The following is a 17,542-nucleotide window of genomic DNA, read 5'->3' as shown; positions in this document are numbered from 1 at the left end:
CAACTTGTACATATCTTCACCAGCTAATCAATTTTTAGTTTTACAATATTTCTATATTTACTATATTTCTAATTAACCTAAACCTAAACAATTTACTTAAACTGAAGTATTATCATTAAATTTTACTTACCTTTTGTTGCTTTCTAATTTTAAATCAGATTTTCTTTTTCTGTTAACACTTTGGGAATGACTTCAGTCTGAGATCCCAAATCAGGATTTGCTTGGTGTTCTTAGGTTGGTTGTATAAAACCAGTAAACAACAGAAGAATAAATGAATTACAATTTTATCTACTTTTATCTTTTTCTGAAGATGGTCTAAAATGTCCTTATTCTGCTTTCTAATAATAAAAATTCCTTTTTGTGATAAACTTTAAGATCCCAACTTTAAGATCATTTTTAAGTATACCTTTTTACACTAAAATTAAAATTAATGCATGGATTCAAACATCAAAACTTTAGACTTAGAAATTGGCTAGCTAAAGTTTCTCTAAGCTTAGCAAATGTGTTTCCTTTTTAAATTCTGAGTTATGAAATTATTTAACTCATCATGAATTCCTATTTCACTGAATCTCTCCTGAATCTATAAGATTGAATGCAAACTTCAGCTTTAAATCAATCTCTAGTTATTTTAAAAGTCCCTTTTAAAGAATAACAGATCTTGTAATTTTCATCAACTCTACAAAGATTTTTGGTCCCCCATGAGCTCATTAAAATACTTTATAAAGACATCCAGATTATAATTTAGAAATGAAAGAAATTTGATTGTTCTTTTTTCACAAATTTGGTTTCCAATCATTTTTTTTGTATCTTAGTTTTCAATTAATTGCTGCAGCTGTCTTTCATTCCATTAATGTTCAATATGGTCAGTGTTGGAAACAGAGGAAAAAAAGAGATTTGTCCTTTTTAAAGCTTTTTTGGAAAGCTTATTTTTTGTAGCCTGTTTCTTTTGTTTGATCACACACACAAAAAAAAGGCATAAGTAAAAATTAATTGTCTATGGGTTAGTACAAGGCACAGACAAAACAGACATATATTTCTCATTCTCTCAAAGATTTTCCTAATTTATGTGAGGTCTCTCTATCTGAAGCAAAGAAGCCATTATTCCTACACTTGGTTTCATCATTTATAAAAGAGACACACAAAGAACATGGAATACAATACAACCTTAAGTCAAACCTGAACTTCTAAGTTTTTCTCTAGGAGATTTTTAAAGTCAAGATCTTACTGTCTCCTCTATTAAGTATAGAACTTATAACCTTTTTGTGACTGGGGTCCTATTGTTAGCCTAGGGTAATTCATCTATTTCCCAATTATGTTAATGCATTTAGAATCTTACTTTAAAATGTGTAATTTAGTAACAATACAAATTGTTTTAATCTAATTTGCCAATTGGGCTCCTCCATTTCAAGTATATTATGTATTTAGAACAATTCCCTAATATTAGTCCTTAATAGATAAAAGAACTAGTTAAAAATTCCATTCCTCTAGACTTTGTGCCAAAGAATAATCACAGAGAATTTTGAAATATCAATAGTTCATTTGTTGTATGCTGATTTAGAGAAATTGTTCAATAAAATACTATTATTTAGTAATCAAAACTTCCATGCTTTTGCCAAAGCGAGGCCCTAAATCTTTTGTATTTTTTAAACTAATTTTATACTGATTAATAGCTCTTTTAGTTAGCTCCCTGATAAGGAATCTACTCTTTTCCTAAATGGGATCCTGTAAGGTGCATTTTCCCCATTATGTCTGACCCCATCTCTCTTGTGTGGGGTCACACAACCAAGAGCAACATTTCTTTAGAGAAACTTCCACCAAGACAATTTGTCTAGCTTGCTGAGGACACATCTTATTGACTATTCCTTCTGAGAACTTCCCCAACTGAAGGGACAGGAGACTATCTTCCTCAAATATGAAGCAAAGCAGTATTTTTCTATCTGCCTGAGACCTGCCTGCATGGGCATCTTTCCCACAGTTGACATTGTAATATTTAGAAAGATTGGTCTAGAAATACAAAAATATTTTATAAAATATATACTTACCATGTAGTTGAGTCACCTTCATCATGCTAGATTTGGTCACTCTGACAAAGAAAACCAAGGGTGGAAGGATTCTAGTTACCCCTATTATTAAGCACATGAACTTGGAATCTATAGCTTACAGCTCTGATGCCTTATATCTAATCCTATGGTATGATTCTATCAAATTGATTAATACTAAGTGCAATAGACTAGGGGTCCAAATGAATTATTTCTCACATTCCAAAGGGTCCAAACTATTGCTTTTATTTTGTTAAATATAAAACCATCTGAATATCCTAAGGGCCTTCTGATTCAATCCTTATGGTGTATTCCTCTTTCAGCCTTAACCTACCAGTCAAGATGGCGCTGTCAGTGGATTCTTCTTGGTATCGCTGGCAAGAACGAGTTAAGGATGACTTCTCCCAGAGTCCTTCAGAATCCACCCCTCTATTGTCTGTGGCTAAAGAGAAACGGAGCTACGATCTGAGTCAACAACGGATCGTTTTTCCTAACAACAAGATATTTCACCAAGACTGGGCAAAAGTTTCCAAGTTTTACTCTGGCAACAGGATCCACACCACCAAATATACCCCATTCAACTTTCTACCCAGAAACCTCTTTGAACAGTTTCACAGGTATACCATTGCTGATATTAAATAATATAAGCTCAGAGAATCAGAAACCTAGACCTGGAAGTTATGTGATCTGGTACCTTCATTTTACAGATGAGATCCAGAGATAAGTCTCGCTCAAGGACATATAGGTGATTTTCATGATTGACAGAGATATGTTTTATGACAAAGTTGAATTAAGAAGGACTTTAGATAGACACAAAAAGGAATTCTGTAACAATAAAAGGCAGTACAACACTGGGCCAGATGAAATTTCTATTATATGAATTTAAAGTGCAATAGATTCTACTCAGTTTTAGAAGAGTTTAAAGGATAGATTTGATGAGATTAGGAATCAGAAGTCATGATTATTAATCTCATTTCTACCATTAACAAATCACGTAACTTCAGGCAAAAGAATTAAAATAGAGTCTAGAATCGAAAGAGAGCTAAACCATAATCAAGTCTAATCTGTTGGTCTGCAACCCCAAATAGATATCCTTCAAACAACATCCCCAGTAAGTGCTCCTCTGCCATTATTTTAAGTGCTATCAGTGATGAGAAATCATTATTTTACAAGCTAACCCATTCCATTATTGGGTATTTAAGTATTTGCAAAGTCTGAACTCTGCTTTTCTGTAACTCTTTCATAGTTCTGCCCTCCAAAGAGTCACAGAATGATTCTAATCTCTCTTCCACTAGCCAATACTTTAAGTATTTGAAAATACCCATGATACTTTTCTCTCTCCCATCAGCCCATTCCAGCTTACCCATGTCATTCTTTCAATGGTGCCTCAAAGAATAATCAACATTTTAAATATGATGTGACCAATACAACATATGAGTGGGATTATTAGATCCCTTCATCTGAATATTATAAAGTCTGCCAATGAATTAGCTCTTTGAGCAACCACATTACATTTTTGGCTCTTGTTAACATTGTGGTCATCTAAAAGTTTGTATTCAGCCAAAACTCACTGGGCTCTTTAACATGAACAGCTGTTAAGACATGTTTCACCCAGTCTGTTTTTAACCTCTGAGCTTCCACTTTCTCGTTCAAGAAATGTGCAATAAATTGCCTTTCTCATCTACCTGACAAGATTTTTTAAATTAAAAAATTTTCGTGAAAGCTCTTTGAAAAATATAATACAATTTGCAAATGCCAGGTAATACTCTAAATCAGGAATAACCAGGGTTCATGAACATAGTTTTAAAAAAATATTTTGATGACTCAAATATGTCAATTTAATTGGTTTTCCTTATAATGTTAGGCATTGTATTTTAAGCATTAAGAACATCAATGCGAGAAGATATTTGAAGGCTTTACCAAACTGTCAAAAAGAAACCATGACACAAAAATGGTTAAGAAAACCTGCTTCAAAGTTCTCCTTTATCCCTAAAATCTTCCAATCCCTAACTATTTTACGTAAGGGCACAAGACATAAAACTAGGAAATCTGAATTTCAATCCTGTCACCCAACCTTAACTAGCTATATATTCACGAAAAGTTTACTTAATCTCAAAGATTCCATATCCTCATAAATATTAGCTAATAATTAATATGAAAATATCATATTTGCTGATATAGTCAAGAGTATAAGAGAAAACCAGAAAATGTATTTTGCTCCCTGAGTACTGTTTGATTGTGGTTGTTTTTTAATTTCCTTTTGTTTTGTCTTTGAACCCTGATTTGAATTCCAGTACCTCTTTGCCTCTTAACAGGTGGGCTAATCTCTATTTCCTTTTCCTGGTGATTCTGAACTGGATGCCATCTCTAGAAGTTTTCCAAAGAGAAATTACCATGTTACCTTTGGCTGTTGTGCTGCTGATCATCATGGTGAAAGATGGTGTGGAGGACTATGAGAAATATAGATTTGACCGAGAGATCAACTCCTCCAATATTCAAATATATGAAAAGTAAGAGAAATGATAACTGTCTATTTTATTCTCTCTCAACACAAGTCTGCATGACCTTATTTGGTTGTGACATCAAGAAACTGGTCTCCCTTTTGTGTTGCAACTTTCTTATGTACAACTGAGAAATTAGTTAATGCAATGACCCTCTTCTAAACTTAAGAACAACTAACTGACATGAAGATAATGTTTGAAGCACTGTTCTTTCCTTACACCATTTTGACTCTCTACCCTAGTACCAAGACATTTAATTAGCAATGTAAGACTCGATCAACAAGCATTTATTAAGTGCTTACTGTATAGTAGGTATTGGAAATGGAGTTAGAGTATCCTTATTTATTATTAAGTGCCTGAAAATTGAAAAGAAACATGGTGTAGTGATTAGGAATTCATCTTTAGTATCTGCAAGATAGGTTCAAGGTCTACTTCTGACCCATATTACCTATGTGAACCTGAAGGGCAAATCATTTAACCTCTAAATGCTCCTCTAAACTTTCTAATTCTCTAAATTGAAAAAAAAAAGTGCTTACCTCCACTGGTAAAGAAAGCTTCCTCCCAGGGGGTTCTGTATACCAACAAAATCACAATGGCATCCCTATTCTATCTTTTGAAAATGGGAAGCTGGGAAGGAATAATAATTATAATATTTATGCTCCCTAAGATTTACTAAACATGGGGACAGCTAGGTGGTGCAGTGGATAGAGCACCATCCTTGAAGTCAGGAGGTCTTGAGTTCAAATCTGGCCTCAGACATTTAACACTTCCTAGCTGTGTGACCCTGGGCAAGTCACTTAACCCCAATTACCTCAGTGGAAAAAAAAAAAGATTTACTAAACACTTTCCTTATAACAAACCTATAAAATAAACTGTGCTAGTATTATGATGCCAATTTTTATACATGAGGAAGCTGAAACCCAGAAAGATTAAGTAAATTACCCAAGTCACATAGCTGGTAAGTTGTAGAGCTGTGAAATTTGAATCCAGAAACTCTGATTTCAAATCCTGTCCACTTTGTATTGTGCACTGTCTCTTGTTTTTATATTGCACTTTAAAGTTTACAAAATACAAGTGGGATAGATAATACAACCATTATTATTGCCATTGTACAAAGAAGGAAACTGAGGCACTTAAAGGTTAAATGACTTCTCCATCATTTATACAACTAATAAGTATTGCTAAAAATGAAGGAGTTTTTATTATAAAACAATTAAAAATAAATGTTGCAAAATTTAAAAGAATAATGCATGGTCTCTATGAAGAGATCTCAAAACATGCCCTCACTTCCCTCCTTTGAAGTGTTTGATCCGTGGATGTGGAATATCACTTTTTTTAATGTATTGATCGGTTTTTGCTGATTTTCTTCCCTCTCCTTCCTTTTCTTATTTTTTCTTTTAAAAATTATTTGCTATATGGGATAGCTGTTTGGGAGGGAAAAAGTAAAGAATAAGAAAATAGGGGAAATAAGTAGCATAAAAACTAAAAGATATCAATAAAAATTTACTTCAAAATTTTTTTTAATGAAGAAGTTGGGCTACATGATCTCCAAGAATCCTTCTAGCGCTAACATTCTGTGCCTAGTCCACTGTGCTCTCGTTTGATTTATCCAACAATGTGAGATGAGTGAAAAATAAAATCATAAGGGATTTTTAAGACATTTACTGACATCTACAGTATGAAGCATGCCATTCCTATTATGGGATGAATTAGGATGATTGTCCCAGAATCCATGCTGCTTCAGTGACCAGGACCAAAACAATAACTCAACTAGGCAGCCAGTAGAAGAGGAAAGATATTACTCTGCCATTTGGTCTTACATAAAAGACCTTACATATACAAATATGTGTGTATGTATAAACATATATGTTTATGTAGCTACATATATATGTATGTATACATACACAATATACATATGCTATCATTTTACATATACCGGTACTGATCTATATGTATACACACACACACACACACACATATATATTATATATATGCATATATGTATATACATACACATACTGTCAGTCCATAATATCCACCAACCAGCATGGAGGTAAACGGTGGCTATCTTCCCCATCTTCCTTTTGTAACTTGTCCTCTTTAAATAATTTACATTAAATTTTCATTTATAATTCCATTATACCTGGTTATAAACTAAGGTGAAAGGAAAAAATAGGAGAGAGAGACAGGTGTACCCAAAGTGATTTTTTTCTTATGTTTAAACCCTGATGACCTTGATAATAATTTCATAGTTATATGTAGATGTATATAAATATAGAGATATGTAAGCATATATGTGTGTATATATAATAATATCTTTAGAGCCATCAGAAATGCCTCAGACAAACTTAGAAATATCCAAGAGTGAATGAGTGAGGAGCTTTAGAAAAGATCTTCCAAGTGATGTATAAAAATTGTGTTATGCCCTTACTTTCCCAGGAAAACACAGTGGGGAAACAAGGGCCATCTGCTTGGGCATCTGTTCCCCAGATCCCTGGCCATAAGAGGCAGAATTTATTATAAGTATTAGCATTGAGGGATGGGGCTTTCACGGTCACCCTAGAGTTAGATGCCAAAGAGATGCTGATGGTTTTTATTATTATTTTATGCATATATTTCACAATCCAGATATAGTTGATTGGCAGATTAACAAGAATTAACCCTATTTACCATGTCTTGATAACTATGTAATGTCAGGAGAATAGAATAACTGATAGGCACAAAAAATCCAAAGATTCAGGGCTTCAAGTCTATTGTCTTGTGAATAAATTTACTGGATCCTTTTCTAAAACCAAATAATAGGATAGGATATCAAATCAATAATAGGATAGCAAATAATAGGATAAATCCAATAGGATCATTGGATTTAGAACTGGAAGGAAATTTTAGATGTTCTTTAAGGAAAAAGTAGGGAGTGAAAAGAGAATATTATTAGCTGCATCATTATTTATATGATCCTATATGAAATTAAGTACCCTATCTTACCTCCTATATCCTCTTCTGTAAAATGAAAGTTTCAATTAAATGGGCCTATGGTCCCTTATAACACTAAATCTTGTTCAATGATTATTTATTAAGTCTCTTCTATGTATCAGGTATTGTGCTATGTATTAGTGAGTATAAATAGAAAAGCAAGACTGTTCTTGCCTTAAGGGACTTACATTCTACCAGAATATATGAGTCATATGGAGGTATTTGGGGTCTAAAGGTTACAACAGATATTGTATAAAGAAACTTTTTCAATTTTATTTTACCAAAAATTAGTCCTTGATCCATGTATTCAGCTCACTATTTTATTATCTACCTTAGTGAATATTTGGCTTCCAGTATTTCATTCTGGACTATCTTCAACATAATAATATAATCTCCTTGCAATTAGTATTTAGTTTCATAGTAATTAGGTTTTTTTTTTAATTAAAATAAAAAATTAGGGTTTTTTAGCCCTAGCACTAAGCCCAGTATTTGGCAAAGTGTTTCACAAATAGCTGAGAAATAACAACATGGAAAAGTTAGGCTAGATATTAGAATACCCTACTAAGGAGAGAAACTTGTCAAGAAATCCAGGTATTTGGAAAACCACTCATTCCTTGCAATGTGCATGTGAAGAAGGCTTTCTCAATCCAGCATCTAACAAAGGCATAGCCAGAAATTTTTTTTTAAAAAGAATATGCCCCAATATTACACTTACCTGGCATGGGTATGACTGTAGTCAAAAAAGATCATGCAAAACTGGCCAAGAAACTGTCAGAATTAATGAAATACTCAGGCAAAAAATTAAAGCCCACTCTAATGGAAGCTAGCTCCTTAAAAAGTAGTAAATAAGACATTCTGGATTCATCATAAATGGCAGTGGGATGTTTCTCTAATGAAGATGCCCTCCAGATAATGGAATGCTCCATAAAAGCTTATTCCACTCTGATAGTTTCATTCTATAGATGAGTTAGGGACTTATATATTAAGCATCATGGATTCATTTATTTGTTCAACAAATTGCAAATACCTGTAATATACAACATATTGATGTGACTCAGAAGAGATGGCTTAAACAAATCTATCGTGTTCTTAATAGACCCATCAACAACTGATACTGAAGCCATTGACCATTTACTTGCAACTGAAGAAGGTTTTGAATGTCATTAGGCTCATCTCATGTGGCACTCGATTCCATTCCAGAAAAGATCTACAAGTCAAGGGGGGTTACACTGCTAACACAAAAACTGACAGAAATCTTCCAAGTCAGATGGCGAAAGGGAGTTTTCCCCGAAAAAATCAAGGATGACTACATTGTCCATCTCTATTAAAATAAAAGGAAATTCCACTACCAGACCTGGGGTAAGAGGAGGAAGGTAAGGTTGTTCTCTTAGTCATTACTGGCAAGATTCTTGCCAGAGCACCTTCACCTGAAAGATGGTCACCTACTCAACAGCCAGCTTGACATCAGAAAGGGATTAAGGAACAATTGCTGTCATGTTTGCTACTTGACAACTCAAAAAGAAATGCTGGAAGCAAAACACAGGTCTGTATATAACACTGATTGATCTAACTAAAGCCTTTCATATTGTCAGCCATGGGGGCCTAGAGAAGATCATAGAAAAATGTGGATTCCCAGAGGAGTTCATCAATATTGTATAACAGATTCATTATGACATGCTTTCAAGGATTATGGATAACAGACAATGCCCTTGTGCCTATCTAGTCATCATGGAGTGAAGAAAGGCTGTGAACTTGCTCCCAAATTTTTTAGCATGATATTTTCAGCAATACAGATGTTTTCAAAACGGAAAAACAGCACTAGTATTGAGGTCAGCTAATTAAATTATTTAACTTTAAAAAGACTGCAAGCCAACACTAAAGTGGAGGGAGAGTTAGTACACAACTTTTTTTGTTCATCAGTGATTGTGCATTCAATGCAGACTCTGAGATGTAATAAAGTATGGAATAGTTTTCTACTTCTTATGCTATGGAGACTGAATGCAGATTGAAGATTTCTTTTTTTGTTTTTTCTTTCTCATGTTTTTTTCCCCCTTTTGTTTTGATTTTTCTTTCACAACATAAGTAATGTGGAAATATGTTTTAAATGATTGCACATATGTAATCTATATCAGATTGCTTGTTGTCTTGAGGAGGGAAAAAATTGGAATTAAAAATTTTACAAAAATGAATGTTGAAAGCTATCTTTACATGTAATTGGGGAAAAAAAAAGAATACATTGAAAAGAAGGGATATTAGGCAGTCTACCAAACTGAAGGTCTAGAAAGCAATTGTACTGTCATCATTATTATATACCTATGAAATATCTATAGTTTACCATTTCCATTCCAGGAAATTAAACCATTTCCATTTGAATTGTCCTAGGAAGATTCTGAAGATCCCCTGACAATATAAGGGACCTGGATGCTAAAGTTCTTCCTTGAACTGTACTGCCAAGCGTTCAAACTTTACTGTAAAGAGCACAACTCTGATGGACTGACTAGGTTGTTCAAATGCCAAAATTACATTTGCCTGAAAGGTTATTTTACAGAGAACTCATATGAAGAGGGCCCCATATGGTGGTCAGAAAAAGCGATACAAGGATACTCTCAAGAACTTTGATTCTAACATACTAACACAAGACCACCCAGCCTGCATCAAAGAAGATGCTATGGTTTATGGGTAAAGCAGAATTCCAATAGCTCAAAAGAAATATGAAATGTGCAAATTTAGAAACATCTCCTTCCCAAATGGTCACATGAACTATTTGTGTCCAACCTGTGGTAGAACTTTTCGAGCTTATATTGGTCTGATTAACCATAGCTGGATACAATATATATTGATTCCAACATAGTGATGTCATTTAGTTCCTCTTCTAGCAGGAAGGACAAACAACAACCACAATAATGCAACACATTGGGTTAGGTTCTGGGAATTGTAAAAAGAAAGGTGGTATGGAATATGGTATAAACCCTAGACTTAGAGTCAGGAAATCTGGGTTTAAACCCAAGCTCTGACACTTAATAATATGGTTGCAGGCAGATTCTTTATCTTTCCAAGTCTATTTCTTCATGTGTAAAAATGACGCATTATCTAGGACCAAGGCTTGGCAAATTTTATTTTTGTTACCTCTTCTCTCTGTTGCCATTTATTTGTAATTGCTATCTCAGAGGAATATTGTGAGAATGTTTTACAGAATCACTAAATCTTTTTTTTCACATGAACTCAAAGCTCTTCCATACTGAATTTCTGATATTGAACTTTTTGGAGATTCATTGACTTGCTCAAAGTCTCAGATGTCAAGTGTCAAAGGTGAGATTTGAACCCTGATCTTCTGAATTCAGAGACAGTCTTCTTTTGAAGATTCTAACTGGTTTTTAATGTTGATCCCATAAAAACCCAAACAACTTCCATGTCAAAAAAAGAAAGAACAAAAGGTATTTTCATTATATCTGCTATTTGAGACTCTCAAGTGTATGCTTAAATCAAAGAGTACTCAATGATACCCAATATACAATAAAGATAATTGCCTATATGGGAAAAGGAAGGTAAAGAATAACCAAAAAAAAAAAAACCACCAAAATGAGGTGTAAATTTTTATATTCAATTTGATTTAATTTCATCTTATTAGATTCATGCCACCATGATCTTTAAGCTTTTCCTTTCTGGCTACCTCCATCTTTTGCCAATCCTTCTACATGCACAAGTGACCCCATTCCATCCTAACTTCTCCAGATCATCTCTGCTCTCTTAATTATCTTTAATTATTCCCCATCTACTGTCAGCCCATCCCACATCCCTTACTTCTCTATCCCCCCATGTGTTCAATAAACCCTAAATGCCTCCCCATTACATACAAAATCAAATATAAAATCCTCTGTTTGGTTTCGAAAGCCCTTTATAAATTGTATCACACACTTTTCTATTCTTTTTATACCCACTGGATTTAGGAATCCAGTGACATTGACCCTTACCTGTTCTTTATACAAAACTTTCCATTTGCAATCTATGATCATTGCATTGGCTGTTCTCCCATGCCTGGAATTCTCCCCCATCTCTACCATCTTTTCGCTTCCCTGGCTTTTTTCAAGTCTCAGCCAAAGTCCTCCCTTAACCCTAATTCTTTCCCTCTAAAGCTAATTCCAGTATTTATCATGTTTGTTCATAGTTGTTTGCATATTTTATCCCCCATAAAATGATGAATTCTTTGATGAAATTTTTACACATTTTTGCCTTTCTTTGTATTCCAGAGCTACCACAGTGTGGCACACAGTAGGATTGTAATAGACACTAGATGAGTTGGCTTCATGTGTTAGAGCACTGGACCAGAGTACAAAGACCAAAAAAAAATTGTTTCCTATCCTCTTGGAACTCACAATCCAGGAAGAATGGATTTAATACTTACTTAAAGATTCAGTAACTTCAATGAACATGAGAAAGATATAGGGTGATACATATATATATATATATATATATATATATATATATATATATATATAGATATAGATATGTATATGATATACCATTGGGTACTTTGAGATGTAACTTAACAAAGATACAATACACTGAGATTCATGATCTCATAAGAACTAACTTCAGGATCTCTTCTTGCAGGTGTTTGACAGCAATCCAATGGGGGACCCGAAAAATTGCTGTTATTGTTCAATCATACCTGACTCTGTGATCCTATGAAAGGGTTTTTCTTAGCAAAGATAGTGGAATCATTTGTAAAATGAGCTAGAGAATGAAATGCAGATCATTCCAGTATCTTTGTCAAGAAAACCCCAAATGAGGTCACAAAGAATCAGACAAAACTGAATAATGACAGAATAACAACCAACCACAACACACTCCCTCATTTTTCCAAAACAATCTCTTCCAAGCACGTGAGGTCCATCAAGTTCCCAATGAGTTGCTTATTCACCTGCTATAGATGAAAGTGTTGACTACTTATTATCTTACCTGACTTAGATTCTCTCAGGCACCCTTCAGGGCAATTATCACCAGCATGGTCCAGATTAGAATCAGGTCTGCAGCTGGTTAGAGCATTGACCAGTGTATTCCCATTTTAAATATGAAAAACTGAAGCAAATAGGGCTTAAATGAGTTACCCAAGGTCACAGAGATAGTAAATTTCTGAGGCTGTATTTGAACTCAAATCTTCCCAATTCCAAGCCCTATCCACTGTTCTACCCTGCTATCCCAACCAGTTATATTTCCCAACCAGATATATATCATTCTTAGAGCTTAACTAGGTAGGCTTTAGGACCCAGAGTTATCTCACCTGTCTGGGTGACTGAGTGAAAGGGGAAGGTACCTGTGAAGTGACGTAGGCATTTCAACAGGTAGAGAAGGAAGCAGCAGGTTTGGACATACACCTCTCCTTAGACCAGCATTTGCACTTGATTTGGATCTTTTGCTCCCTTTATTTACCACTACCACCACCTGTTCAGATTATCATTCTGGGAAAGGAGGCAGAAAACACTGCCCAGAGAAAGGAAGAAAACCATGCTGCTGAATAATGGATTTACTCAAAAAATAACTTTTTTTACTGGAAAATAAAGAGCTATGACATGACTCCTGACACTCAGGAGAAGGCAGAGATGAGAAAGGAAGAAAGAAAAAAGAAGAAGGAGGGAAGAAAGTATGTTGTGGTCTCTAATCTGCCCTTTGAAGGAAAACCCCAAAATGAAAACCCCAATGGACAATACCAAAAAAACCAAATCAAGACAACCAAATACACCTTGCTGTCCTTCTTGCCCAAGAATATCTTTGAGCAGTTACATCGCTTTGCCAATATCTACTTCGTGGCCATAGCAGTCCTGAATTTTGTCCCAGTGATCAATGCTTTCCAACCAGCTGTAGGTCTGATTCCAATCTGTATCATGCTGATGGTAACTGCCCTGAAGGATGCTTGGGAAGACCTACGGAGATATAAGTCAGATAAGATAATAAATAATCAACACTGCTTCATCTATAGCAGGTAAATAAACAACTCATTGAGAGCTTGATGGACATCATCTCCATGGGGAGGTTGTTTTGGAAAAATGAGGGAGTACATTGTGGTTTGGTTGTTATCCTGTCGTTATTCAGTCTTGTCGGATTCTTTGTAACCTCATTTGGGGTTTTCTTGGCAAAGATACTGGAATGATTTGCCATTCTACTCTCTAGCTCATTTTACATATGAGGAAACTATGGCAAACAGGGTTAAGTAACTTGCCTAGGATCACACAACTAGTAAGTGTCTGAGGCCAGATTTCAATTATGGTATTCCTAACTCCAGGATTTGTCCTCTCTACCTGCTGTAGGTTGGACTAAAACTCCTATGGGGTCAATATTTGATATGCTAAGAAATTTAAAAAGTGGCAGTTAAACACTATTTAAAGGAACAAAAACAAAACTTTGTTCAATGAGATTTGCTCAGCATTTAAGTATTTTATGTAAATGGTGACCCTTTCAGAGGCAGGAATTTTCATATTAGGGTTGTTTAGACAGATTTCAATGGATACATAAATGAGAAGGGAGCATAATTCTCTTCAGCAAGAATTAACAATAACTTGAAGCACCTTTTAGAAAGTCATTCCCCATTTAGAAAGCTTTTTGATCTTACATTAATAACTTCATCTTCAATATTGTCTCATGGCTACATGAGAGGCAGCAGAGAATGGGGGGGAAAGCCCTGAGGGGAAGCCTAGTTAAGGATATAAAGAGCTGATCTCATAGCCAGAAAGACCTGAGTGAAAGGCCAGCTTCAGACACATTCTGGCTTTGTGACTTTGGGAAAATCGATTTCTCCTCTAAGACCATAGTTTTGAAACAGTTGTCTATTTGCATTGTTAGAGGGAGTTTCCTCCCTGGGAGTTCCTATGCCATTTAAATCATAGGTCTGAACTAAAAAATAAAAAAGAAGTAGCAGTAGCGTGGAACTAGGAGTCAGAAAACCTGAGAAAAAGTATCACAGTAGAAGGAGTGATAGACTTGGAACCAGAAAGAATGACATTCAAATACTACTACTGAAGTCAACAAGTCTGTAATTCCTCTCACTTTCTTATTTTGTGTAATGAGCAGGTTGTACTAGATGGTCTCTTAAGATCTCATTAGAAAAAATTGAATTGAAATTCAGCCTTAGTTGGTTGACCCCAAGCAAATCACTTAACTTCTGTTTGCCTCAATTCCCTCATCTGTAAAAAGGGAATATGTTAAAAAAAAAAAAAAAGCTGTAACTTCCCAGAACACTATGATAGGTCTCCTGCACTTTGCAGTCATCAGATCTTATCTTAAATATTATGTTCAGTTCCAGACATCAAGGTTACTGAAAGCTGGACAGTGACCAAAGGAGGTCAACCAGGATAGTCAAAGACCTGGAATTCATGTCACTAAAAAAATCCTTTGTAGAGACTGGGAACATTGTCCTAGAGTAGATTCAGGGTGAGGGTAATAGTCAAAAGGAGAAGAGATTAGATCTGTTTTGTTTGTTTCAGGAGCAATGGACAAAAGTTGAAGAGAATCAGATCTGGAGTTTATGTCAGGAAAAAAGTGTCCCCACAATGACAGTTGCCCAAAATTAGATATCCCTCCTCAAGAGGACTTGGGATCCCCTTCTTTAATGATCTTAAAACAAATGGTGGTTGGTCACTTGCTTCCTATGTTATAGTAGGAGATTCTTTTTGCATGTGAGTTCTATTAGTTGACCACCAAGGTCTCTTCTAAATCTTAAATTCTGGAATTCTATAAAGTCATCCATTGGATGAATGGCTAAGTTAAGCATCTGTTTAACATATTATTTAATAGATTAATAAACAGGACTTAGTCTTACTTAGTCTAAGAGGACAAGATGGGGTTAATTGAGATTATCTCAAATTTGTGGCAGTATGTGTTGTTCCAAACAAAATTTAAAAACTAAAATCTGGCTTTATCACATAGAATATGGGGTCAGATGATCTTTTTGGAAGTGGCAGGTGGCAAAAAAAAATGATTCTGTAGATGGCAAGGGGAAGACTTGATTTCTCGGCAAGGAAAAGAAGTCATCATCATACCAAAGAAACATGAGTATGTCTCCCACAATGTCCTTCCAGTCTTTTATCTTACCGGAACTTCTTATCTAATATCAGCAGAAGTGGGAATGAAAGCATGTTAGAGTTATAGAAATAGCTCCTTTCTCTAGCATGTTATTACTAGTGTGAGTGACCTAGGGTTCAAGATGTGTAATTTATGGGGCTGCTTATTATTGATGGTTATCTCTCTGTTCAGGGAAGTTAACAATAAGTTCTTTGCATTTGTGGCAAAAATCCAAAGATTTTAATACCTACAAAGAGCTGTATTAGGATGACTCCTGATGAGTTTCTTGATGAAAAAAGACTCAAGATTTGAGCATTTGAGTGCTTGGTTTTTGGATAGCCTCTAAAACAAACTCCAACCAGCTTTTCTAGGCATGATAGTATATTCCCCAGATCTTTTATTTTTCTAAGATACAGGATAGAAAAAATACTAGATCTTAAAAAAAGAAAAAAGAAAAGAAAACCAAGCAGACTGTTGGGTCTAATTCTTTTGAAGGTTGACAGTTTTAGTGATTATCTAGAGGTGAAGTATGTTACTAACACTTGTTTAAAGAAACAATGGGGAAGAAATAACTGCTGATATATGATCACTTTATTTATAGGAGTGTTTTTTTAAAGCAATGTCTGTCTTCTTTCTCTCCTCCCCCAATCTCTGTGAATTTTATTTTCTTCACTTCTTTCTTTCCTTCACTGAAGTGAAATGTGAAGTAAAGTGAGCTTTCTTCCTTGGAAAGAAAAATAATTGTGATCTTATTACATCTTTTTGTTTGAAAATTTCTAAACTGGAGGCATTAAATATGCAGTTCCCACTCCCTTCAACATTTCTAATTATGTCCCAGATCAGATTAAAATATACTTGGAAAATATTAAACAAAATAAATTGACCAAAATTCATAATACAATAAAACATAGATAATGTTAATATATGGTTTTCTAGGTCAATGTATATGATTTAGTGGCCCCCATCTCTCTTTGAATTTGATTTCTCTGTTCTATAGATGAAAGTTAATTACTATTGCCCCAGCAGACTTCCTACATCATGGATGCTTCTCACATTTAGCACATACTGGCATCCTTATGAATGCTGGATTTCTTTCCTTAGATGGAAGGGTGACAACTGAAATTAGAGGGATTTTACAGATTTTAGGATAACCGTGTGATAAAGGAGAAGTAGCAGACAGGAGTTAGGAGTCCCAGCTTTGCTTACATTAACTGGAAGGCCCTAAGTCCATCATTTAATTTCAACTGGTATCAGTTTTATAGCATCTAAAATGAAGTGGTTAGACTAAGTAATACCTCCCTGTCAGGACTAAATCTATGAGCCTAATCTCATAGGAGGAAAGAGTATGGGATTTTATGATGTTATGGTATTTTATGATGTTATGGAATTCTTGATGTGGAATTTGAAGCTTCAAAATGCAATATTCAAAGTTCTTTCTTTAAGACTCATTTTAAGATAAAGAAAACTTTCTAGGTATTTTTATACAATGGGAAGAGCACTAGACAAAGACTCAGAAGAAATCAAAGACCTACTCTAAGCCTCAGCTTCCCATTCTATAAAATAGGATTAAAATAATGCCTTAACTTCCTTAGAATTCATTTTGAAGCTCAAATGAATCAATATTTGTAATATGTATGTATACACTTTGAAAAATGTGAAGAATTACACAAATATCGAAATATCACTATCACATGGTTAATAAACACAGAAGTGAATTATTGTTTTTTGGATGTTTTAGTCAGTTATAACTGATTCTTCCTGATCCCATTTGGGGTTTTCTGATACTGGAGGGTTTGCCATTTTCTTCTCTATCTCCTTTTACAGATAAGGAAACTAAGGCAGAATTAAGTGACATGCCCAGGATCACACAGCTGTAAATATCTGAGGCCAAATTTCTGAACTCAGGTCCTCCTGATTCCAAGTCTGCACTCTACTCACTGCACCATCTAGTTACACAAGGGAATTAGCTTTTGC

General features: G+C 34.7%; 1 protein-coding gene across 1 annotated transcript in view; it reads left to right on the top strand.

Moving 5' to 3' along the window:
* The window catches only part of ATP10B (ATPase phospholipid transporting 10B (putative)), a 313,742-nt gene that overhangs the window by 164,111 nt on the left and 132,089 nt on the right, over positions 1-17,542 (top strand). Inside the window, exons 4-5 of the mRNA XM_051978841.1 lie at positions 2,363-2,656; positions 4,355-4,549. Coding sequence (XP_051834801.1) covers positions 2,382-2,656; positions 4,355-4,549 — 470 coding nt within the window. The 5' untranslated portion in view covers positions 2,363-2,381. The remainder of the gene's footprint in view (positions 1-2,362; positions 2,657-4,354; positions 4,550-17,542) is intronic.

Source organism: Antechinus flavipes, chromosome 2 (assembly GCF_016432865.1).
Source record: "Antechinus flavipes isolate AdamAnt ecotype Samford, QLD, Australia chromosome 2, AdamAnt_v2, whole genome shotgun sequence".
Taxonomy (NCBI): domain Eukaryota; kingdom Metazoa; phylum Chordata; class Mammalia; order Dasyuromorphia; family Dasyuridae; genus Antechinus; species Antechinus flavipes.
Note: the sequence above shows the minus strand (reverse complement) of the source record. Positions and strands in the feature narration are given on the sequence as shown.